Source organism: Lagenorhynchus albirostris, chromosome 10, assembly GCF_949774975.1.
Source record: "Lagenorhynchus albirostris chromosome 10, mLagAlb1.1, whole genome shotgun sequence".
NCBI lineage: Eukaryota > Metazoa > Chordata > Mammalia > Artiodactyla > Delphinidae > Lagenorhynchus > Lagenorhynchus albirostris.
The window spans coordinates 70,783,714-70,807,894 of record NC_083104.1 but is presented as its reverse complement, the minus strand read 5'-3'; the positions used below and the strand labels follow the sequence as shown (position 1 = coordinate 70,807,894).

General features: G+C 57.6%; 1 protein-coding gene across 5 annotated transcripts in view; it reads left to right on the top strand.

Moving 5' to 3' along the window:
• TFEB (transcription factor EB) overlaps positions 1 to 22,042 on the top strand; it is a 48,190-nt gene extending 26,148 nt beyond the window's left edge. Inside the window, exons 1-9 of one of the 5 annotated variants that reach the window (XM_060162862.1) lie at positions 339 to 462; positions 15,569 to 15,788; positions 15,869 to 16,123; positions 16,739 to 16,816; positions 18,343 to 18,463; positions 18,554 to 18,610; positions 19,116 to 19,191; positions 19,803 to 19,950; positions 20,949 to 22,042. In XM_060162862.1, the coding sequence (XP_060018845.1) occupies positions 15,585 to 15,788; positions 15,869 to 16,123; positions 16,739 to 16,816; positions 18,343 to 18,463; positions 18,554 to 18,610; positions 19,116 to 19,191; positions 19,803 to 19,950; positions 20,949 to 21,437 (1,428 nt within the window). In that variant the 5' untranslated portion in view covers positions 339 to 462; positions 15,569 to 15,584 and the 3' untranslated portion in view covers positions 21,438 to 22,042. The other 4 variants (XM_060162864.1, XM_060162863.1, XM_060162861.1 and 1 more) reach the window with 4 other exon arrangements.
• Positions 22,043 to 24,181: the final 2,139 nt, after the last annotated feature.

Below are 24,181 nucleotides of genomic sequence, written 5' to 3'. Positions count from 1 at the left end.
GGTGTGTAGGTAAGGCCGCCTGCTGTAGGGGCAGGGGAGGGCAGGCAACAGGGCTGGGGCAGGTGCCGGGCCTGGCGGGAGCACACACAACACATGCTCCAACCTCTGTATTGGGCCACAGGCAGGACTGCCAAGTCCCAGTCCCTTTCACTCATCTCTCCAGCCGCCACCCACAGACTTTCCCCTTGATGTTTTCGCTTCCAAACCAGGTTTGGTCAGGGCGCGTGTGCCAGGGCGGCGGGGGCAGGAGTGTGTTGACCTGGGCTGGCCAAGCTCATTCCCTCTGACATTCTCCTCCTACTTACCCGTGGCATCTATTTCCCACCCCGTGGGCAGGGCCAGCGCTGGCAGAGCAAACGTCAATCGTGTACCTGCCCCACTTGGATAGAAAGATGGCTGTACTTATTCGGGGCAGGCGTGTCGGTGTGAGGGCTGGGAGGACATCGGAGACATTCGCGCGAGGTCAGAAAGGGGGCGCTTACGGTGAGGCTTTCGCTTTGTCTCAGGACGGAGCTTAAGCATCTTTGATCGGGGGAGGAGGAGAAGTTGCAGCTGCAGCTCGGCTGCCCGAGTCTTACCCCCATGGGGGAAGCTGGGGAGACAGAAGGACACAGGTTGGGGGAGACGGTGAGTGGGGAGAGCAGAGTGACTGATGCTCCTCCCCCACCCAACACCCACAAAAGCCAGGGCACTGGGTTCCTCTCCCTGCCCGGCAAAGGGCAAGCGCTTCTTGTGGCGTTTCAGGACAGCAAAAGGGGTGGGTGGGCCGCTGTGTGCGTTTTGAGAGTGAGACCACCGTAGGGTTCATCTCATACCTGTGTGTGTTGGGGGGGCTGGATGGGGCAGGTGGAGGCGGCTCCCTCACTCCAGGTGCCTGGGGTGGGGGGACATTGCTGTACAAGGTCATTTCTTTTGTTGGGGGGAGAGGTCTCCTCTGGCTTCCAGAGGGAGATGGGGTAGAGGTGTCAGCCGGGTACCCGGGCAGGGCAACCGAGAAGCTGAGTTCTGGGTCTGGGGCGGCTGCCACTGGGGAAGTCCTGGGCTGAGCGAGGGCTAGGCAAGGACCCAGGCAAGGGACCCCTGGATTTTGTGCCCCAACGGACCATTCCCAGAAGCCCAGCTCACACCGGGCTGGGGCTGGGGAGGAGGCCCAGCCACCGGGTGGGTGCGGGTAGCAAGGGGAGTCAGTCTGTGATTGTCCAGTGGCCCCTGCCTGCTCCGGCTGCCCTGTCCTGCCCCGACCGGGCATGAGTCAGACCGAAAGCAGAAGCTGGCAGACATTGCGCAGGGTGAAGTGAGGCAGAACCAGCAGTGCTATTTTGGAACCTGGTTAATTCCCCCTTCTGTCCCCCAGCGCTCATCACTCAGGGCTCCCCCCACCTCCTTGTCACCAGCTCTTTGCCTTCCTCGAGGGGACTGTTGGGGCGAGACTTGATGTCCCCTGGCACATATGTCGGGGGGTGGGTGTGTTGCTTAAAGCTCCTCTGCTTGCTGGACCCCTCCTGCCTGGCCAAGATTTGCTGGCTTCTCTGGAACCGGCCTTCTGGGGTGTTGGGAGGGCAGGGTGCCCCCTCCTGGTGGGAGCTAGCAGACCGGGTGAAGGATGGTCGGTGGCTGCCCCTCCTCCGCTGCTCTCAGGCCAGCTGTCAGCTGCCTCTCCCAGGGCTGTGAGCTGACAAGGGCTTCAGGTGGGAGCCTCTCCCGGCAGTGACTCTTACAGGTTTGGGAGGGATTTCCAGACCCGGAGGGGAGGTATTTTGGGGCCAAGGGCCTTTCCAGAACCCGTGACATCACGCACCCTGCAGCAGCCCCCACTGACCCCCTAGTCAATGGTTCTTTCTTGGGCATCTAGGCCTGCTTGAGGCCCCACATTTTAGGATTTCTTTGGAGCCCGTGTGAGCCTGGGGGCCCCTGGCCGTCCAGCCCGCGGAGGTGACAGAGGTCAGTGGGTGTGTGTTTCTGAGCTGAAGATGAGGGTGTATAGGTGAGAGTGTTACCCACCCGTGGGCCGGGGGGATGGGGGTCCCTGCCACTCCTGAAGCTGTGTGGTCAGGGAGAGGGTGGGCTTTGCTATGCTCGCGTGATTGTGTGCGTGGGAGATGGGTGCGGCCTCTATCTGCAGTGTGTTGCCGCCTCTCGGGGGGGCCCTGAGGTCAGCGCTCCACCCGGCTATTTACCCCCCAGCAACCTGGGGTGGTGGGTTTCATGCACTGGGGCGGGGGACTGTCAGCAGGCATGTTGCAGGTGACCAATTAGAATGTGGGTCCCTCTTAAGCTCAGGTGAGCAGGACTTGGGTTTCTTGTCACTCAGCTGGGTTTGGGGCTTAGGCGGGGTGGGGAGGGGCAGAGCAGTGTTGGGGGAAGAGTGGTCTCCCAGGCCCGCTGCAGGGCCCCAGAGTCTCCCATGCCTCACACACAGCGTGCAGACACAGCCTGTCCTCGAGGTTGTCTGCTCTCTGCTGGAGCTGTTCTCTGGGCAGCTGAGTCCTGGGGTGGTGTGTGTGTGTGTAGGAGATGCTGTGAGCGTGTGTGAGTAGGTGTGTCTCACACGGCCTGTCTGGGTTGCTTTCCCACTGGGAACCATCTCAGCTTCCAGTCAGTTCCTGCAGACTGTTTCCCCTCCTGCCCGAGCCAGAGCCCCAGCACCGAGTAAGCCCGAGTCCAGAGATGGCCTGGAGCCCTGCATTCCCGCCTCCACCTTGGCTCCTAGGCCTGCCTGAGAGTTTGGGTTGTCTGCTCAGGTTCACTGTGCTGCTCAGAAGGCCTGTGCCTATCCCTTCAAGGATCTCTCTCCACCTCCCAGCTCTCCCCTCCCACCTGTCACACCTGGAGGCAGCAGGTGATCAAGCCCCCAGGAGGCAGCAAGTAAAGTGACTTTAACGTGCCCACAGATGTCCTAGGAGCCCATGTTAAAGTGCAGATTCGGACTCAGTAGGTCTCGGCTGGGGCCTGAGCGTCTGCATTTCTAACCAGCTCTCGGGGATGTGATGCCTGTGGCTCTTGCTCTGAGTGGTGAAGGCTTAAATGGCCCTCTTCCATCCAAACTCCATCCAGATGGACTCTGCTCATCCGGCCAGGGAACTAACCCTCAGGGGCCACCCCCTAGGTGCACTTCAGCTCCTTTGATCCCCTCACCTATTCTGAAGGAGGTGGCATTACTGCCATCCTGTTTTACAGATGGGGAAACTGAGGCTCTGAGAGGTTGAGTACCTGTCCCAGGTCACACAGCTGGAAAGTGGCAAAACCAGACTTGAACTCTGGTCTGTCAGGTCCAGAGCATATGAGCATTCCACTAAACCCAGCCATCTTCCGGGGAGCGGACTCAGAAGGCTGAGATGCAGCCAGGGGGGGTGGGTGAGGGGTGGGACCGCAGCTGCAGGGAACATCCAGCCCCACCTGCCTAGCCCCGGGCCCCTCCGCTGATGGGCTTACGACTCCCTACCTGCCTCCTCAGGCCGTTTCTGGACTGACTCCCCGCCTGGGCACCCAGCCTGCTGCCGTGCCCCTGTGCACTCACCTGTGTCTGCGGAGGTTGTGTACGCAGACCAGGCTCCCCAGCTCCACTGCCTACCAACGTGCAACCTTGGGCAAGTTGTCAGCCTCTCTGCCCCAGTTGTCCCCTTGTGAAGTGGGGGATATACTACTACTTCCCCAGTAGTATGTGCTCGGAGGATTACATCAGTAACATGTATCAACTCAGAACCACGCCTGGTGCATAGGAATCGCTCAGTGCCAGTAGTAACAAACGCCTGCTGGTTTGTTCCCGGAGACCATAGGCCACCTTCTGAGAATGTAACGCAGTTGTCAGGACTCCTAGGTGTTTTTCTTCCTTCTTTCTCCCCTGCAGTCTTCCAAAGCCTTCTTTTATTAGGCAAAGCCTGGATACTTCAGTTTTAAAGAGGTTGTTTTTGAAGTCCTCAGAGGCAGATTAAATTCTTAAAAAGGAAGCCAAGCAGTAGGAGTTCATTGCAGTGGACAAGCAGAGATTGGAGAGGCCTGCGCAGCAGGGAGGAAGCAGAGGAAGCCCCCAAGGGCGGGGGTTAGGAGCCAGGCGCCCGGCCTGGGGCAGCTCAGGTTTGGAAGCCAGAAGCCTCTCCGTGTGCCGGCTGCCTGCTCCTCGCTGCCCCTGGGCTGCATCCTCCTCTTCTGAGGAGATGGACGATCGAAGACTGGGTCTCCAATGCTGCCACAGCTCTGGAGAGGGAGCTCCTGAGTGTTGGAAAGCAGCGCCCGGCTCTCCCTGTCATGGGCCCTGTAGGCTGGCTCCCCGGCCACCCGGCCCCAGACCCATCCATGCTGCCCGAACCCTGCACCTTCCTGGACAGAGCAGGAAGGGGGCCACCACGGCCCTTCCAGCCTCCTCACGTGATCAACCAGGGGTCCAACTGGGAGAGGGGGCAGGACGTGTCTGAGGTCACACAGCTGGGTCGTGATATAGCCAGGCGCGGTTTTTCGATCCCACTCTGCCCTTTCGGAACAGACTCATTCCAGAGGGTCCGAACTCCCGGGCCCCAGATCCATGATGGTACACGGTGACCAATCAGGCGGAGCCTTGGGACTCATCTTCCCTGGTGGGGGTATCGGTGACCTTATGGGTGGACCTAGCATCCACCGAAACTTAGCTGAGCTTCCCTCAGCAGGGGGATGGGATCAGGTGGGCTGGGGTGGGCAGGGGAGGTCACATGGGGCCTGAAGCCCTCGGAGACCCGTCTGGAAATCCTCCCCTTGCTCTCCAGGCCCCTTTCCTGTCTGGGGTGCCATCTGTGGCTGTACTCCCCACCCTGCCCCTCCCTCTGCACGTCCAGCTCTGCTGCCGTCCAGTGCCAGATGTCTGGTCCATGTAATCGCATTTCTGTCCAGCCAGTTTGATATAATTTCCCCCTGAGGCCCTCGTGTGGCCACGTTACCGCCTCAGTGAGGTCCAGATATGTGGGCTCCTGAGCCCTGGGCCTGGATTGTCTTGGCTGTTCGGCAAGAGGAGAGCCTGCAGGTGGGCGGGGCCTGGCCTGTGTTCTGGGCATCCAGGAGGGCCGAGGGGTGTGCAGGCCTCTCTGGGACCCTCTGGAGGGTTCACTGAGGGCAACGCGGGGTGAGGGGGTGAGGCAGGGCTGGGAGTTTACGGGAACAATAATCCATCTATCTACGGGGATCTTCCCTGTGGACCCCTGGTTACCTCATGGGACTGGAGCTGGTGGTGGTCGCACACCTGAGGGAGACCTGGGCTGGCCTGGAACACTTCACTATGCTCTTGCAGTGTGGCCTTGCACAGGGCCCTTAACCTTTCTGAGTCTTGGTTTTCTCATCTGCAGAGGTTCTGTTTGTCCCGTGAAGTGTCTGTGGGGGACTGGTGAGATCTGATAGAGGTCATGTGCTGAGTGCAGTGCCTGGTCCATCGTGGGGCCTTGGAGTGTCTGCTGAATGCGTGAACAGGTGGTAATTGAGCACGTGACGGGGGTTGGATGAGCAGCCTCCCAGGGCCCTGAGCCTTGTTCTGGGAAGTCTGCCGGCTAGGATCGGGTGGAGGTTCTAAAGAAGAAAGCTGATTTCTCTGGAGCTTCCTTGTAGCTGGGGAGACTGGAGGTGATTAGGAAACAACTGGAGAACAAAGCAGTGTGGCCACAGGCAGGCTGTTCAAGGGGATGGGGTGTCCAGGACTGGGGGTGCAGGGGAGAAGGGGAAGAAGGGGGTTTCAGCCCCCTTGCCCTACTCTAACCCAGGAGACAGGTGGCTGCCTACTGAGCGGCAGGGCGAGGGATTCTGCAACGTGTGTATCTGTGTGTGAGAGACAGAAACAGACAGACAGCAGAGGGTCTGCATGTGTGGCTGGGCTGAGTCTCTGCGTATCCCAGGGTGGACATCTCCCAGGACCTTTCTGGTTTCTCCCTCCGTGCTTCCCTCAGCCACATGTCCCCCTGGCCCCCGATCCTTCAAAGCCCAGTGGCAGCCCTCCGGGGATAGGCCTCATGCCAGGGTCCAGCTGATCCCTATGGGACAAGACAGGCACCTCTCTGATCTGGGATTGCCTTTGAAGCTACCCGCCTTGCCGCACAATCGCCTTGCCTCGCCCCAGGCCAGCCAGGAGGTGCCGGCTCCCACCCTTTCCTGTGGGATGTGAGCTGGGTCCTCAGGCTGATGGGCCTGAGCTCTGGGCCCTGGAGGCCACTCAGCAGGCCGGGAGCTCCTGTGGCTGCCCTTCGTCTCCCCTCTCCTTCCTCTCCCTCCTCCCCACCTCCTGCCTGTGTTCAGGCTTGTCTGAAACAAGCCCCTGCCTGTACTCCCCCCACCCCCGGGCCTTCTGCAGCGTCCTGTGGTGCACACTTACCCGGGGCAAGTGTGAATTCCAGTTGCTTTTTTTCAATGTTGGAAGCATCCGGAGAGCCCACTGTTGCCTTTCATGACCCCTAAGGAACCACGGATCAGCTAAGATAATAAGGACCCACATGACTAAGTGTCTGCAGCGCTGAGCCCTGTGCTAAGCGTTCTCTTTAGAACTTAGAGAGGTGGGTCTCACTGTTCCCCACCTGCCTCTCCCATAGCACCGCAGTGAATTATGTATAATATACAAGCTTTAGAAAAGAAAATCTTTTAAAACCCAAGGCTTTTCGAGAGGAAACAAAGAGGGTGCCTGGTATTGGGAAAAGCTGGCCAAGGCCTTTCTGCTTCTGGCCAGTCTGTAAGGAGAGACAGAAGCTGGTGATCACTAGGCAGTGCTGTCCCCCCACCTGGGGCCTTGTTATGGGGTGTGTGTGCGTGTGTGTGTGTGTCAATGGATGGGGGAATGGATGGGACCCTTTTCTCAAAAGAAATTTAAGAATAGAAAGAGGAGACTCACCCAGGGATGCCCCCGGTGGGCATGGATGAAACGAGAGTAACCAGTGACCGAATGGTATCACCCTTCTGCCCGTGATTTCACCCTTGCAGAGGTGAAATCACCTAGCATCCCAACTTAGATCACAGCAGCTCTCTGGGAGAGGTTCCCCAACTGGTAAGCCCCACTTGAGTGTTGGAAAGGCTGAGGCTAGGCTCAGACACTGAGTCAGGCCCAAGTCTGGGATTCATCCCCAAGCCTTCTGATGCCAAGTTCCCGTAGCATCTTGTGGGAAGGCGTGCTGGCTCCTGGGGATCTCATGACACCTCCCTACCCTTAGCTCTCTTTGGGTTTGGCCCGACTGATGCCCGCCAGGCCCTGCAGGGACCCGTGACTGCCTTGGTAATTTGGAACGGCCCTGTCCTAAGGCGAGGGGGTTGTGTGGACATTCTTGTTCCGTTTCCTAGTTCATCAGGCCTTCCTTTGCCACATCCTCGGCCAGAGGGGGCTCAGAGCAGATAAAACAAACCCCAGACCTGGAATCTTCCCCTCTCTTCCCTTCCCAAGGCTGGAAGGTCACCCAGGAGGTCTCGGGGTCCTTCGCCCTGCTTCCGGGGGCCTCGGCACCTGTTCAGGAGGCCTTCCTTTAGTGGTTGGTTTGATTTCCCCTCGGCCGTGACTGGGCAGCTCCCACACAACTGGTAGTTTGTAACAGACTGGGTCAGAAGGAAACTTCTTCCTACCACAGAGGTGCAGAATGTGATAAATGGCTTAACCAAGCATCCCGGCCTCTGAGCTTCCACACTTTGTTGTTTCAGCCGCCAGACATATGTTTTTTTCTGGGAATACAGGAAATTATCTCTGCCCTTTGAGGGAGGGCAGAATTTTTTCTGCTTGTGTTTGGGGATTCCAGACCATTCCCTCATCCTGGGCACCCTCTGGCCCCCTGAGCTGGAATGAAAGAGATCGGCTGCTGAAACACTTTGATTGGTGGGGGGCGGGGGGAGAGGCGCATCTTCAGTGGAAATCCCTGAAATAAAATGTAGCTACCTTGTCCCAAGTGCAGGACCAAGGCCAAACTCTTAAGTCCCAGGACTAGGGTGGTGGAGCCAGACTGCCAGCATCCAGCCTCGCCACTTATTAGCTCTGTGACCTTTGGCAAGTGACAACCTCTTTGTGCCTGTTTCCTCATCTGTGTGTGTGAGGGGGACAGTACTGGTACTCATGTCATGAAGTGATTGTGATAATTAAATAAGGTGCTTTGAACCATACCTGGCGCATAGTAAGTACTCCGTAAGCATTAGTATAAAATATTTTTCCTGGGCTTCCCTGGTGGCGCAGTGGTTGAGAGTTCGCCTGCCGGTGCGGGGTACACGGGTTCGTGCCCCGGTCTGGGAGGATCCCACATGCCGCGGAGCGGCTGGGCCCGTGAGCCATGGCCGCTGAGCCTGCGCGTCCGGAGCCTGTGCTCCGCAACGGGAGAGGCCACAACAGTGAGAGGCCCGCGTACAGCAAAAAAAAAAAATATATATTTTTCCTCATTAGAAAGATATACAGGGACTTCCCTGGTGGTCCAGTGGTCAAGAATCTGCCTTCCAATGCAGGGGACGTGGGTTTGATCCCTGGTTGGGGAACTAAGATCCCACATGCCTCGGGGAAACTAAGCCTGCGTGCTCTACAGCCCGCACGCCACAGCTAGAGAGAAGCCCACACGCCGCAACTAAGACCCGACACAGCCAAACAAATAAATTAATTAATTAAAAAAAAGAAAGATATACATTTTCATTATAGAAAGAGAAGAATATTCCACAGGTAAAAAGAAAAAAAATCGGGCTTCCCTGGTGGCGCAGTGGTTGAGAGTCCGCCTGCCGATGCAGGGGACACGGATTCGTGCCCCGGTCTGGGAAGATCCCACATGCTGCGGAGCGGCTGGGCCTGTGAGCCATGGCTGCTGAGCCTGCGCGTCCGGAGCCTGTGCTCCATAACGGGAGAGGCCACAACAGTGAGAGGCCCGCATACTGCAAAAACAAAAAAAAAACAAAAAAGAAAAAAAATCACTCATGATTACATCATCCAAAGAAGTCAGCAATATTTTAGTATATTTCCTCCCAAGAGGTTTTTCTACACGTATTTGTACATGATGATCAGATTTTATATACAATTTTGCATCCTACTTTTTGTCACTTGCCATATCCCTGTGTTACTTATTGTAAATACAACATCTGATGAGGAGGAACACAACGTAATTTTTTTTGTTTTTTGACTGCGTGGCTTGCAGGATCTTAGTTCCCCAACCAGGAATTGAACCTGGGCCCTCAGCAGTGGGAGCGCAGAGTCCTAACCACCGGATGGTCAGGGAATTCCTGAACACAACATAATTTAACCGTCCTATTGCTGGACATTGAGATTATTTTTTATTTTTCGCTATATAGTGTGATGGGCATCTTTATGCATAAAAGCCTTTTCTGCATTTGAGATTTCTTCCTCAGGCTAGTGGATATTTTTTCAGGTTTTCATACATATTGCCAAACTGCTCTTCCAAAGAGGATGTCCCAAGCTACATTCCGGCAGTTGCATTGAAGCTGCCTGGTACCAAAGGCATTTTAAAGTCGTAGCCACACTTGGGTGGGGGAGGGGAGAGGGTAATTCATTCAACTTTTACATTCTTTAAGGTCTGCCCTCATTCTTACATAAAATTTTAGTGAAAGTAGGACACACCTACAGGAAAGTGTACAAACTATTGAGTGAGCATCTGGATGTATTTTCATAAACTGGACACTCCCGTGTCACCAACCCCGGCATCGTATTACAGAACATTCCTAGTCCCCACACCCACCCCAGGCTGTCCTATGCCACCTCCCTGTCACTCCCCCTGCAAGAGTAACCAGGATCCTAACTTCTAACACGCAAGATTCGTTTCCCCCGTTTTTGAACCGTCTGTACATCGATTGTGCTGTGTGCGTGTTTGCCTTCTTTTGTTTGCTGTTATGTCTGCAGGAGTCATCTGAGTTGTGTGTAGCAGTAGTTGGTTCACTTCCATCACTGAGCAGCGTTCCAGGGCGTGGAGGTACCACAACTTCTTTATCCATCTTCCTGCTGATGGACGTTCGGGTGGTGTCCAGTTTTGGCCACTATGTATAGCGCTGCTGTGAACTTTCCAGTCTGTGTCCTCTGGTGCCCACACGGATGCTTTTCTGCTGGGCAGATACTTAGGAAGGGAGTTGCTGGCTCATGGCGGCGACTATGTATTTTCTGCTTCCTGCTCGTATTTTTTTTTTTTTTTTTTTTTTTTTTTTGCGGTACAAGGGCCTCTCACTGTTGTGGCCTCTCCCGTTGCGGAGCACAGGCTCCGGACGCGCAGGCTCAGCGGCCATGGCTGACGGGCCCAGCCGCTCCGTGGCATGTGGGATCTTCCCGGACCGGGGCACGAACCCGTGTCCCCTGCATCGGCAGGCGGACTCTCAACCACTGCGCCACCAGGGAAGCCCTCTGCTCGTATTTTTAAAGGATCATCTGGAAGGCAGAAAAATCCCCAGGGCAGTTCAGGCCCCACAATTAATTGAAGGGAGGTGCCTCGGCTCAGGGCTTTTTGGGGGGCCCTCCATGAAAATCATGTCCCCTCCGAAGGCTTGTGTCAGGGCTGTAGTGGAAACTGAGTTAGGCCCTGGGTCCTGGCCCTCCAGCTCCAGCTGGCATGTGGCTTCTGACCCTGGCCTGTGCCTCCAGAGGCCACTCGGTATCCTCACCGGGGGTCCTCAGGGGCCTCACAACCATCGCGCTGAGCAGGGCAGGGCTCGGGCCAGACTCCAGGTGGAGCTGGGGGGGGACCCAACTTCGGACATGATTGGAAGCAGGTTGGGTCCCTCACAAACCCCTACAAGCTGCCCTACTTCCTTTTCCCTTGTTTTAAAAGAATCGCACAAGTAACGCATCTTCACATCCTAGGAGCTAAGTCTTGGAAAGTGGAATGAGAAACTATAAAAACCCCTCTTTCCCCCTCCCCACTCTACTGCCTCTCCCCAGAGGTAACACAGTGAACAGTTTGGGTGTTGGGGGTGCCCGGATGAGTGGATAAAACGTGGGGGCTGTGAACCAGGCTGCCTGGTTCAAATTGCCCTCCTGCTACTTAGCAGCTGTGTAACTTAGGGCCAGTGACTTCACCTCTCTGTGCCTCAGTTTCTCCCTGAAAATTGAAGGCAATAATAGTAGTCACTGCCTGGGGTTGTGAGGAACAGATGAGTTAATAGTGGAAAAGCACCTAGCCCAGCCCTGACCCATGGCAAGGATTCAAAGAGCATCTTGATTCTTCTAGTCTTTTCTACACATTTACTCATTTCCTGCCTAAGTGGGCTCCAGCTGTACATTTTATTCTGCAGTTTGAGTTGTCCACTCAGTGCTGTATCTCTGAGATCTTCTTTCCTATATCTGAGACCTTTCTGTTCTGAGACCCTCTTTCTCCTTGCGTCTCCTCATGGAGTCCACTGATTTCTCCCCATCTTTCCCCTCCCTCTGTCCACATCTTCCCTTGGAAAAGGTTCTGGCCAGCCTGTTCACACTAAGGCGTAAATGACTGACGAGGGAGGCTGGTGTGAAACCACCTCGGGCCCCTGACCAGAGGAGGGCACAGCTTCGGAGGGGAGCCGGGAGCCGCCCGTTATCAACGCCTAAGGGCTGTTCTGTTAGGTGCGTTCTGCACACTCACTGTGTCTCCTTGAATCCTCACAACGACCCCAAGAGGCAGGTGCCATTATTGGCTCCATTTTACTGGGGAGGAAACCAAGGCACAGAGAGGTTAAGCGGCTTTCCCAGAGTCACCCAGCCAGTATGGGCAGAGCAGGCACTTCGGCCACCTCTGTCGACTGTGAAGTCCATTTTGGTCACAACTAAACTAGAACCCCGACACGGCTTAGGGAAGGTAGAGGCAGGTGGGAGGTTCTGGGGGAGCCTCAGCAGAGGCGACCTGTGGACTCTGTGGGTGCAGATGGGGGCAGCTCTCAATGCCTCGGCTGCAACTGAAGCCCCTGCTATGTTTTCCATGCTACTGGGCAGGGGCAGGAATTCTCTGGAGCATCAGACCCCCTGGTCGCCTCAGGAGGAGGCAACAGGGGCGAAGGTTCTTCAGGGAAACACCCTAGCCCCAGGGTCTGCATCGTAGTGGGCCCTCGAGTTCCCGGTGTTACCGAGTACATGCACGAGTACATGCACCCTTTCCAGGCCTGGTGGGTTGACGTCAGACAGTGGGGAGGGTCTGGGGCATTTTAGATCTCCCGTGTTCCTCCTCTCAGCCCTTCCTGACCAGACTGGGCACTGGGGGAGGCTGCGAGTGGCCCTTAGGCTTTGAGTGAGCAGGTGTGCTTGGGGGTTGGGGGGGTGTTAGCACCCCCAGGGTCTCTCTTGGACCACCCCATTGCCCTTGGATCCCCTCACCCCTCAACTCCCGCCCTTAACCCCACACCCATCCCACCTGGCCACGCTTGGAGCAACCCAGGCTGGGAGCCAGGGCAGGGGGCTGGGACTCTGCGGGTAGCAGCAGCTCTGCGAGGGGGGTGAAAACTTCGACAACAGGATTGGGAGTGGGAGAGTCCCCTTCTGTCAGAGGACCGGGGACAGGCTAAGGCTTCTGACACTCTTTGATACACAGACAGCTGAGGTTCATAATTCAGTATCCTCCCCCAGGAGGCTCTCACAGACCCCGGCTGGGTGGTGGGGCAGGGATTCCTGCGTCCATTTTACAAGTGAGCAAACTGAGGCTGGCGCAGGCAGTGAGAGGCTGAGCAGGCTGAGCCCATGTTCTTACCCAGCACAGGATGGCGCCCAGCCCTTTGTGAGAGAAACAAGGGGCTCGTTCTCCCTCAGTCCTCCCCGTGCCGGCTGGCACTGCCAGGCTCGGTGTCTGCACCCTCACCCCACCCCTGCCCCCATGGGCCAACTGAAGTTAGATTGTTCCTGAGGGGGAGGGGCTCGCTGCATTTGTGAGCGGGCAGGGGGTGCAGCTGCGAGGGGAGTGAGCTGGGCTGGGGTCAGAGCCTGTGAGGTCTGCAGGGCTGCAGTGCAGGCAAAGACAGGCTACCCCTCTGTAGGAGCACAGGACAGAGATGGAGGCTGCAGATGTGTCCCTGCTACAGGACAGAGGAGGGGGGGAAAGGGTGTGTCTGCTCCTTTCTCCTTGGGAACTGTCCATAGGGAGCTGGGCAGAGAGACCCCTGGGGCTGAGGCAGCCTCGTCACAAATTCCTGGCCTACAGGGACAGAGAAGGGAGGAAGGGAGGTAAGGTTAGGGCCGCTGAGTACTCAGCCCTCCAGCTGGGTAGTGCTGCTCCACTTTGCAGGGTGACTAGGAGCAGCCCTGGCTCGAGGGTCAGGTGGCTTGGGCGGCCCTGGGTCAACCAGATGTGCAACCTGGGACAAACGCCTTCCCAGCTCTAAATGGGGACATGATGGTCTGAAGACCCTTCACCCTCACCCACCATGAGCCGGGGAGCCAGAATGTGGGATTGGGTCCCAGCACTGTCCCCGCTGCCCGAGACCTAACCTCCCTGTGCTTCTGTTTCTCCTTATCTGTAGAAGGAGAATAATAACCAAAGCTACCAGATGGGGCTGTTTGAGGTTAAAGTGCTTGGAACAGTGCCCAGCACACAGTAAATGCTCAGATAGATGCAAATTACTATTATTTCCATGATCCGGTGATTTTCACTGAATATATGCCAGTACCTTCCGCTAATGCTGACTTAGTCTGATGTCTGGCATTAGACAGAACATGTCAGCCTGTGCTGCTTTCCTTTGCCACCCCCAGAGGTCTGGTCTCATCCTTAGGACCTTGGGCACAGCTCTGGCATCTGGTCTACGCTGTGGCTGACCCTCCAATCTTGTGCTGATCCATCGCTCACCCGCTTAGCCTACCAAGTGCTGCACACTGTTGAAGACACATTATTTTCATTTAACGCTCTCACCAATCTTCTGAAACTCTTTACAGGTCAGGTAACTGAGGCTCAGAGAAGTTAAGTGACTTGCCCAAGGTCACACAGCAAAGAAGTGGCAGAACTGAGATTCAAGCCCTGTTTGTAGCACTTGCTCAACCAGAAAGTTGTACTGCCTCTTGCAATATCGCTGAGAGGGGACCCTGCAGCCCCTGTCAGGACCTTATGGCATCTGGGCACCCCCAGGGCCCCTGCACCTCTCAGAGAGCCTCAGCCCATCCCAGCTGGGAAGGACCTTAGAAATCACCCAGTCCAACGTTTTCATCTTGTGGATGGGGAGATGGAGGCTCAGAGAAGGGGAGGGATGTGCCCAGGGTCACTCAGTGAGCTAGGGACAGAGTGCGACCAGCTGCAACACTCATTCTGTCCTGTCCTGCCCCCTTCCCAAACAGGCCTTAGTCCCCTGTCCTCCTGAGACCCTTCAAAGATCAGGGCTGATGTGCTGGGTGGTGGAAAGCTCTCCCTGGGCCCTGGGAGGACCAGGTGCCCTGCAGTGGCCCTCCCTGCGCAGGGTTACAGTGGCCTGAGGACTTCCTTTCTCATTTACTGGCCTGTAGATGCCAGGAGCTCAGGGACTGCAGCTGGCTCGCTGCTGTATGGCCAATGCTGCTTCATAAATAGTAACCATTCCCTGCACACGTTCATAGAAGCCTGAGGCGCAGCAGTGAGCAAGACAGACAAAATGCCTGCCCTCAGGGGAGTTTGCATTCCTATTGACAAAGAGATAGAGAATGAATTGAAATAACTAAGCAAAAATGTGTAATATTTAAGATGGTGGTAAGTGACGTGGAGAAACAAAACAGGGAAGGAGCATAAAGTGGGGGGCGGGCTGGTGGGGGGTTTGCAGTTTTAAATAGGGTAGTCATGGAAGGTCTCTGTAAGGAGGTGACCCACTTGAGTGGTGGAGGTGAAGGAATGAGCCATGGTGGTGTCTGGGGGATGGGCACCTCAGGCGGAGGGAAGCGCAGGTGCAAAGGCCCTGAGGTAGGAAACATGCCTGGTATGTCTGAGGGATTGGGTGTGGCTGGAGCAGATGGAACAAGGAGGAGAGTAAGAGATAATGGGGTCACAGGGATCATGAGGTGGGGACAGATCATAGAGGGCTTTTTATGGTGAGGACTTTGGTTTTTACACTGAGTGAAGCAGGAGCCATGGAGAGTTCTGAGCCGAAGGAGGGAGAGGATCTAACTTTGGTTTTAACAGCACCCCTCTGATTACTGAGTTGCAAGTAGAATGTCATGGGGCAGGAGGGAGCAGGAGGGAGTGTGATGTTAGGAGGCGCCTTCAGGAAGCCAGGTAAGGCATAGCAGAGGCTGGGCTCGCGCTGGTGGCAGCGAGGCAGTGGCAGAGGAGGATGTATTTGAGGTCAGCTCTGGAGGCTCACCAGGTGGCATGAGAGAGAGAAAGGAGTCAAGTCTGGGAGGCTGACCTGGAGGGTGTCTCTATCTCTGGCCCAAGAACCAGCAGACTTGGGTTTAAGTCTCTGTCACCCACTTGCTTGGTGACCTTGGGCACATCCCTCCCCCTCTCCTGTAAAATGTGGTTGCCCTTGTCCTGGCCCCTTCCCCGAGACCCTGTGCACTTGGTTATGTTTTTTGTTTGTTTGTTTGTTTGGGGCTGCACGGCGTGGCTTGGGGGATCTTAATTCCCTGACCAGGGATGGAACCCGGGCCCCCTGCAGTGGAAGCACAGAGTCCTAGCCACCGGACCACCAGGGAAGTCCCAAGACCCCATGCACGTTGAAGGGGACCGTGCCTCACAGCACTGCCCCCTCCCGTCCGCAGGGAGCCAGCGGCCACCATGGCGTCACGCATCGGCCTCCGCATGCAGCTCATGCGCGAGCAGGCGCAGCAGGAGGAGCAGCGGGAACGCATGCAGCAGCAGGCCGTCGTGCATTACATGCAGCAGCAGCAGCAGCAGCAGCTGGGGGCGCCGCCCACCCCCGCCATCAACACCCCCGTCCACTTCCAGTCTCCGCCACCCGTGCCCGGGGAGGTGCTGAAGGTAAGGCCTGCTCCGCCCTGTCCCTTCGCCCCGGTCCTTGGAGCCCCCGCCCTGAGCCCTTTACCTCCTCCCCGCTCCAGGTGCAGTCCTACCTGGAGAACCCCACCTCCTACCACCTGCAGCAGTCCCGGGACCAGAAGGTGCGGGAGTACCTGTCTGAGACCTACGGGAACAAGTTTGCTGCCCACATCAGCCCTGCTCAGGGCTCCCCAAAGCCCCTGCCAGCCGCCTCCCCGGGCGTGCGGGCCGGACACGTGCTGTCGTCCTCAGCCGGCAACAGTGCTCCCAACAGCCCCATGGCCATGCTGCACATCGGCTCCAACCCTGAGCGGGAGGTGAGTGAGGAGCTGGCCGGTGCCTGCCACCAGCAGAGCTGGGGCCACGTGCTGTGCTCCTGGGACTCCTAGTCTAATGGCAGAGGCAAGATACTGCCCTCAGGGAGCCCAGGTCTGAGGGGAGACACGGCCCCGCCCTCAGGGAGCCCAGGTCTGAGGGGAGACATGGCCTCGCCCTCGGGGAGCCCCCGTCTGAGGGGAGACACGGCCCCGACCTCAGGGAGCCCCGGTCTGAGGGGAGACGCGGCCCCGCCCTCAGGGAGCCCCAGTCTCCCAGGAGAAACACCCCTACTTTGGAAACCTCTGCTGGGGAGAAACAGGAGACTCATGCAGGAATGCCCAGCACACTTGCAAACCCATGTCCTGACAGCAGGTATATAAAGCCGTCTGCCTGGCCAGCTTGGCTCCTTGGGAAGAGCCCTGGCCTAGGCCTTGGGGCCTGGGGGACCTGGACAGCTCATCCTCTCTCTGGGTCTGTTTCCTTCCCCCCAGGTGAGCAGATGGGGTGAGGTGGGCACCAAGGTCCCTTCAGGTCAGTGGCTGTCCCAGTGCCCCCTTTCCCCTGCCTTTCTCCGAGTAGGCACCCCACAATATGGACCATTTTTTCCCTTTCAGTTTGATGTCATCGACAACATTATGTGTCTGGATGATGTCCTGGGCTTCATCAATCCCGAAACTCAGATTCCCAATACGGTATTGCTGGCCAGGGCGGGGTGGGTGTGTCAGAGGGAGGGGCAGTGGCCCTACAGCGGCTGTGAGCCTGGAGAGAACTAGAATATCTCCTACAGAGATGAGAGTCACCTCCATCAAATCATGTGACGAGGGCCCAGGGTCCTGCAGAGCTGTGAATCCAGAGAGTGCACCTTAGCCTGCGTGCGTGGTGGGGCTTGGGGGGAGAGGTGGCTGGGGAAGGCTTCTGGGTCGGAGGTGGGGCAGGAGGCACTGGTACTGAGGGGAGCAGTGTGGCCCCAGGAAGGCCTGGAGCTGATGAGTTTCTCTGAGATATGGGGCACCCTCTTCTACCAAGCCCAGGACCCAGAAAGCACAGGCCTGTGTCCCTCACTCCGAGGGGCAAGTGGTTTCAGGCTGGTTCGGTTCCCTCCCTCTGGCAGCCTCCTGGCAGCGTTAATGCTCTCTGGGCTTCCTGGGCAGAGGTGACAGGGCAGGTGGGAAGGGGTCAGGCTTGGAAGCAAGAGGCCTCGATTCTGGCTTTGGCTGTGACTCTGGGAAGTCCCTTAAGTGTTCTGAGCCCCTGGGGATGATGCCTTCTACCCACGGGCTGGTGGGAAAATTGGATAAGGCAAGAAATTGGGGGCTAGCTCTGCACAAGCGGGACAGGTACTTACACTGAGCAGGTGGAATTGCAGGTGTCCCCTTCCCTTGTTTTTGGAGATCCCTGAACCTTAGCTGCTCACTCCTGCCCCTTGGGCCCCAGCCCATGCTGCTGAGGGAAGTCAAGGAGTCAGTCCTCAATCCCCGCTGCCTGGTGACAGTGCCCAGGGGCTCATCAGGAGTTGGCAGGGGCCAGTGGGTCGGAAGCCTGCTGCCAGCAGGGGCATCGGGGGCTGGGAGGCCAGGGAGGAGGGCACAGCGTCTGGCCCCTTTAGTGGGGGCCAGGGTACCCTGCAGGGTTCTGGGCCTGTGATTTGCTCTGCGTGAATGTGTGGCAGGAACTGGGAAGATCTTTCCAGAGCTCAAACCTGTCCCTGTGGGGCCCGTTTAAACCCCCAATGGCTGTTCATCACCAAGTCCCAGGGTCTCTGCAAGTGGAACCTGCCCTCCGGAGTCCGGCAGGATCTCCCCCCACTCCCCCACCACCACTGCGCTCCTTCGGCTTGAGGTGCTTGTGACCTCATGCTGTGTCCAGGCTGCTTCCCTGCTCAGCCATCCCCCAGCCCATAGTGCCCTTCCTCACCACGCCCTCTGGAAACCTTCCAGATACTCCAGAATAGATTAGGTGCCCCTCCCCTTGACTTCCAAAGGCCCTGGGGGAAATCCTCTCACCCACTATCTCCTCTCTCTCCAGCTGCTTCCCAGCGCTGGCTGGTTGCTCCTTGAGGGCAGGGGCTGCCTCTTATTCAGCTCTGGACTCTGCCCTGGGTGACCCCAGCACAGCCTTCCCCAGTGTCCCGGGGAATCCTGGGACGATGGGCCCTGGGGAGAGCCCCCCGAAGACAGGGGGCTGCTCATCGGGTACCCTTCCCCACCTCACCCTGCAGCTGCCCCTGTCCAGCAGTCACCTAAATGTGTACAGTGGAGACCCCCAGGTCACCACCTCCCTGGTGGGCGTCACCAGCAGCTCCTGCCCAGCCGACCTGACCCAGAAGCGAGAGCTTACAGGTACCAGCCCGCTGCTTCCCTGCACCCCAGCTCCCGAGTCCTGCCGCTTCCCTTCCCCTCCCAGCTCCTCTCTCCTCTCCTGTTCTCCAGATGCTGAGAGCCGGGCCCTGGCCAAGGAGCGACAGAAGAAAGACAATCACAACCTCAGTGAGTCTCCCCAGCCCCTCTTCCTCCCCTCACCTGGGCTGGCTCAAAAGCCACTCTCTGACCTGCACAGCTTCTAGGAAAGATTCCCGACCCAAGGCTTTAAAATCCTGGCTTTGGTGTGACTGGGTTCAGCACAGCCCTCTTCCCGTCAGCCCTTTCTAGGAAGGGGTGGGAGAGGTGCTCCAGGGAGGAGATATTCATGAAATTCCCAGCACTTCAGAGGGAATGAGTTTATCAGATTGTTTTCTTTAGGATGTGGAGTCTGGGAAGGAGTTCTGGGCAGTGGAGAGAGAGAGTCTTCCCCAGGCAGCTTCGCCCGCTACAGCCTGACCCCCTTAGCTGTGTCCGACCTGCCCCCGACCCCCTCACCCCCGTAGAAATCCCATTTGGTTGGTCACCCATTCCTTTCCAGAAGGACTAAGGCATCCCTGCTTGGGCTGGACCCTTCGTCCCAGGTGGGGTCCTCATCCCCCTAATGGCCCCTCCTGGAATTTGTTACTTTTAGTTGAAAGGAGACGGAGGTTCAACATCAATGACCGCATCAAGGAGCTGGGAATGCTGATCCCCAAGGCCAACGACTTGTGAGTGGCTTTCCTGGAGGAAGGGAAGGGAGGGCAGCAGCTCACAGGTATTACCTGCTGGTCGCCAGGGGGAAGGGATGGGAAGAGAATCCCTTGGTTGCTGCCTCAAAGAGCTTATCATCTATTTGGGAAAGAAGATTCCTCCCTCCCCCAAATAAGGAAGGCTCAAGACTAGAGGAGCAGATGTCCCAGAAGTGAGGGTGGGGTCAGGGGTACTTCCTGAAGGAGGAGTCATGCTGGGAAAGTTTGGCAAGGCCACAGGACTGGTGCAGAGGTGGTCCAGGGACAGGAGTAGTGAGAGTCAAGGGTGACTGTGGGTGTGGGTTTTGGTGGCAGGAATGGGAGGCCTGGGGAAGGAGGCTGCTCCAAATTGCTTGGTTCCTGGGATTAGTGACGTGGGTGGTAGCACCACAGTTACCTGGGAAGGCCCGTTCTGTGCAGATGGAGATCAGCCTCCTTCATAAGTAGGGGTTGGCTGGATCTGGGATTTGGGGCAAAGTTGGGAGAGGCGACATAAGCTCCGAACAGGGTTTTACTTGCACCCACTAAGCTCCTGGCAAATACCTGCCCCCTCCCCTGAGCATGCACCTCTGATTCTACCTGGCCTACAGGGATGTGCGCTGGAACAAGGGCACCATCCTCAAGGCCTCTGTTGATTACATCCGGAGGATGCAGAAGGACCTGCAGAAGTCCCGGGAGCTGGAGAACCACTCTCGGCGCCTGGAGATGACCAACAAGCAGCTCTGGCTCCGCATCCAGGTCTGGCCCCTGAACTTGGACTTCTTGGGTAGCTCTGATTCCTGACCCCTGGCCTGAGTCCTGACCCCAGGGGCAGTGCTTATACTTCTGAAGTTGGAGACATGGGGATGATGCCCATGAGGAGGGAGGACGTATCAGTCAGGATGTTATAGCTTGGTAACAAACAACCCCCAGCAGCTTTAAGCAACAGATGTCAGTTGGAGGGCCTGTTCCGTGAGGCCCTCATTCTGGGACCCAAGCTGACGGACAGGCACATCTAGAGCTGGCTCTTAAAGCCACGTGTCACCCTTAGGGTGACACTTGTCCCTTCTGCTCACATTTCCTCCATCAGTGCAAGCACATGCCTATACCTACCGTCAAGGGGGCAGGAAAGGGCAAACCTACCCCTGTGGGAGGCAGAGAGCTGGGACTTTATGGTGGGTAATGCTAAGAATCACCACAGGGGACAAGAGAAAGAACAAAGGCTTGGGAGAGTCCATCCTACCACCTAGAGCTTCCTAGTCCTGGCTCTGTGTTGAAGGCCTCTTGTCCTCTTTGGACCTGAGGCTGGTCACCTATACAAAGGGCAGCTGGACTACAGCTTAAAATTCTTCTATTTCTTATGGTAGATAATACAATTCACATTACAGTCCAGCACACACGGCCATACTCAAAGTGAAAAACCAAAGTTTCATGAAAGAACCCTCATCCTTAATAGATGAAGTGCATTCTGATAGCTTCTCATCTAGTCTAATCTAGGCAAGTCTATTTCAATTAAAAAAATAGAAAGCTGGTCTAAGGCTCACTGTAGTGGTTTCCCAACCCACTCATGAGTTGCGACTTGTAGTTTGAAAGAACACTGGTCTAGACTCTAGAGCTACCCTGTGCTTCCTCCCAGCTGAGACATTTTGTGGTCTTGGGTGCCACAAAGGGAGGGGCAAGGGCTGCAGCGCAGGTGGGGGGCGGGCAACGGGTACCCACGGGTGTGCGCCTCCAGCCTCTGTCTGCCGCACCTGCAGGAGCTGGAGATGCAGGCTCGAGTGCACGGCCTCCCCACCACCTCACCCTCGGGCATGAACATGGCTGAGCTGGCCCAGCAGGTGGTGAAGCAGGAGCTACCCAGCGAGGAGGGTCCGGGGGAGGCCCTGCTGCTGGGCGCCGAGGTCCCCGACCCTGAGCCACTGCCGGCTCTGCCCCCCCAGGCCCAGCTGCCCCCGCCAGCCCAGCCAGCCCAGCCACCGTCCCCATTCCACCACCTGGACTTCAGCCACAGCCTGAGCTTTGGGGGCGGGGGCAACGAAGGGCCCCCGGGCTACCCCGAACCTCTGGGGCCGGAGCATGGCTCCCCGTTCCCCAACCTGTCCAAGAAGGATCTGGACCTCATGCTCCTGGACGACTCACTGCTGCCGCTGGCCTCCGACCCCCTCTTCTCCACCATGTCCCCCGCGGCCTCCAAAGCCAGCAGCCGCAGGAGCAGCTTCAGCATGGAGGAGGGCGACGTGCTGTGACCGGGGCCACGGGGGTGGGCCTGGGGGGGGGAGAGCCAGGGCCACCTCCCTCCCACCCTCCAGCCTGTACTTGTGTGTGAAGTAGCCCCTGCCCTGCCTCACTCCGCCCTGTCGGCCCCCTGTTTGGGCTTAGTGCCCTTGGCAGTCCGTGGGGTCGGAAGCCCCCCACCCAGGGGCAGCCCTCTTGATGGGGCTGGGCAGAAATAGGCCTTCAGCCCGGCTCCCGGAGGTGAAATCATGAGGGTGAGGGAGGATACAGGGTGTGCTGGAGGTAAGACGAGGTCTTACCTTCTGAGCCTGGTCCCCCCACCGATGAAGGAGGACTCGTTGGAACCAGGGGTCCAGAGGTTCCTTCTTGGAGGCAGTGACTGGTCCAGGGGGTGCCCAGGCCTGCCTTTCTGGACTCTGATGGCAACAAGCCCGTCCTCCAGCCTGGCACTCCCCGCACCCCCCTTTGGTGCTGACAGCTCTCCACCAAGTGGTGTGAGGGCGGGGGTGGCCAGAAGAGGAGGCGCTGGGTTCAAGTTAGAGTGGGGTCACTGCTGGAAGAGCAGCTCCCCTCCAGTCTCCCCACTTTGTGCCTTTAGTAAACACTGTGCTTTGTACCTGTTTGTCCTGTCTCTTTGGAGGGGGGTCTGGGGACAACAGAGATGGGAGGATTCAACCCAGTGGGCTCCTTTCTGGATTCAGAGTTCAAATGCCCCCATGGGGATCAGGGAAGGGGGATACAGGCAGGAGGGACTGAGTCCATCACCTAGTTTCCCCCAACTCCCCAGCCCTGCCCCATGGGAAGCTGGAGATCTAGCCTTACTTAGGTGGCTCGGGAGCTGCCGGGGGGCCTTGTCCCTCCTCGCGGCCACAAGGTGGTGCCACAGCCCTGCTGGTCTCACCTCCAGCTGTGGCCTGAGACCGCTGACCCGGGTGATGTGGGAGACCCCGTTGCTTGTAAACCAAGTCTGCTGCTCCTCACTGCTGCTCTTGGGCGCTGTGGGTCCAGGCTACTCCTAGCCGGGGATGGGGGGCATGTTTCTCCTGTTCCCACCCCCAGTTCTTTCCCCTCCATAGGTGGGCTGCCTGATCTGTGCGGACAAGGCCCTCTGCCCTCTGCCTTAGTGTCTCTAGCAGGACAGGCTCCCTAGGAAGTGAGGGGCTACATCCTTCTATGGGTTTGAGGAAAGAGGGACCATGTAAACCAGTTTGGGAGGAGGTGGGAGCCCAGGACGCTGGGTGGTGCCCAGGGCGTGGGTTCTGCTCTGGAACCATCAGGCAGCCAGGCCCCCACTAACCCTTTTCTCTCTCTGGGCTAACGCTCCCTCACTGCTCAATAGTTCCTGGGGCCTCTGCGCCAAGGTCCTGGGACTTCATGACCTCACCCAGGAAGGGGATCCTGGGACTTCATGACCTCACCCAGGAAGCGGAAACGGGCTTGGGGCAGAGAGGGGTGAAGGGGGAGCTTTTTGAGCCCTGGGTTCCTGGGAGGGAGGGAGGACAGGGTCTCTGGGGGCTTTCCCTGGTTCTCCCTCGACTTCCCACAGTCTCTTCAGGCAAAGGCCAAAGTGGCTTCCCCCTCATGGGGCCCTATGAGGCCAAAGGGGCCTAATTTAAAAAAAAGAAAAAGAAAAATCCCAGGATGAAAATGGCTAAGTGGGCAATTTCCTCCTTGCAGAATGGGAGATTGAATCAACGATGGAACAATTAATGTGTGCGGGAGAGAAGGAAAGGGGGCTGGGTGTGTGGGTGCTGATGGCGGCTGGGCTGGGGATTAATCTCAAGGTCAGATGGAGCCGTGGATGACCTTGTGAGTTGGAGCCAGCCCAGGTGCTGGTACCTCCTTCCAGTTCCAGGCGCCACCCTACTGCCCGGACCTGCCCACAGCCTGGGAACCTCCCTTTCAGCCCCTCCTGGGGCAGGTCCTGGACTCTGGCTGGGAGATACCTGATGGGGGAGGCATGGGGGTGTGGAAATCTCAAGGCCATCCTTCAGGCCATTGAGGGCTCTCTCCTACCCCCATCTGTTCTCCCCCTTCACCCTGGGGACTGACTCAGTGGAGTGGAGAGAGCTGCCCTCCTGCTTCCTCAAGCAGCCCCTCAAGACCATGGTATCCCCCCTCCACCTGCCTGCAGGCTTGCTGCCCCGAGGTTCCTTCAGCCTGGCCACCACCTGCAGCTTGGGAAGAAGGGTCTGGATAGCCAGCCCATGGGGCAGCACTGGGGAGTAAGTGGGGGGGGCGGTTCTGCCCACAGGAGGGTGCCACAGAGCCAGGAGCGGGCAGCTGCCGTCTCCCCTGGCAGGGGTGGGTGGGGCCGATGTCTCAGCTTAATTGTGCTTTTCAAGCTGTGTGCCTGTGGGCCCTGCAGGTTTGGTTCAAGCAGGCCCAGAGGCTACCTCCAGAATTTCAGCCAGCCACCAGAAAGTGTTCGTGCATCTGAGACTGGTCTGCATGACCCTTAGCCTGTGGCTGGAATGGCGTCGGCCACCAGCTTCTAACCGGTGGTTATGAACATCTCTGATTAAGTAAGAAGAGGATGCAGTCTTCATCCACACCCTTTACTTGGTAGACAACACCTTTCCAGACGTCGGGTCCACGACGGGGAAACTGTTTGTAAAAAGGTGGAGTGGGTGAGGGATTGGTGTGAAGGCAGAGACGCACCTGTGAAACCCCCTCGTTTCACTGAGGAAAACCCCACGGCCTTGAGAACAAGCCAAAGTGTGAAAAGGTTATGGGGTCTGGGAAGGGGTCCAAG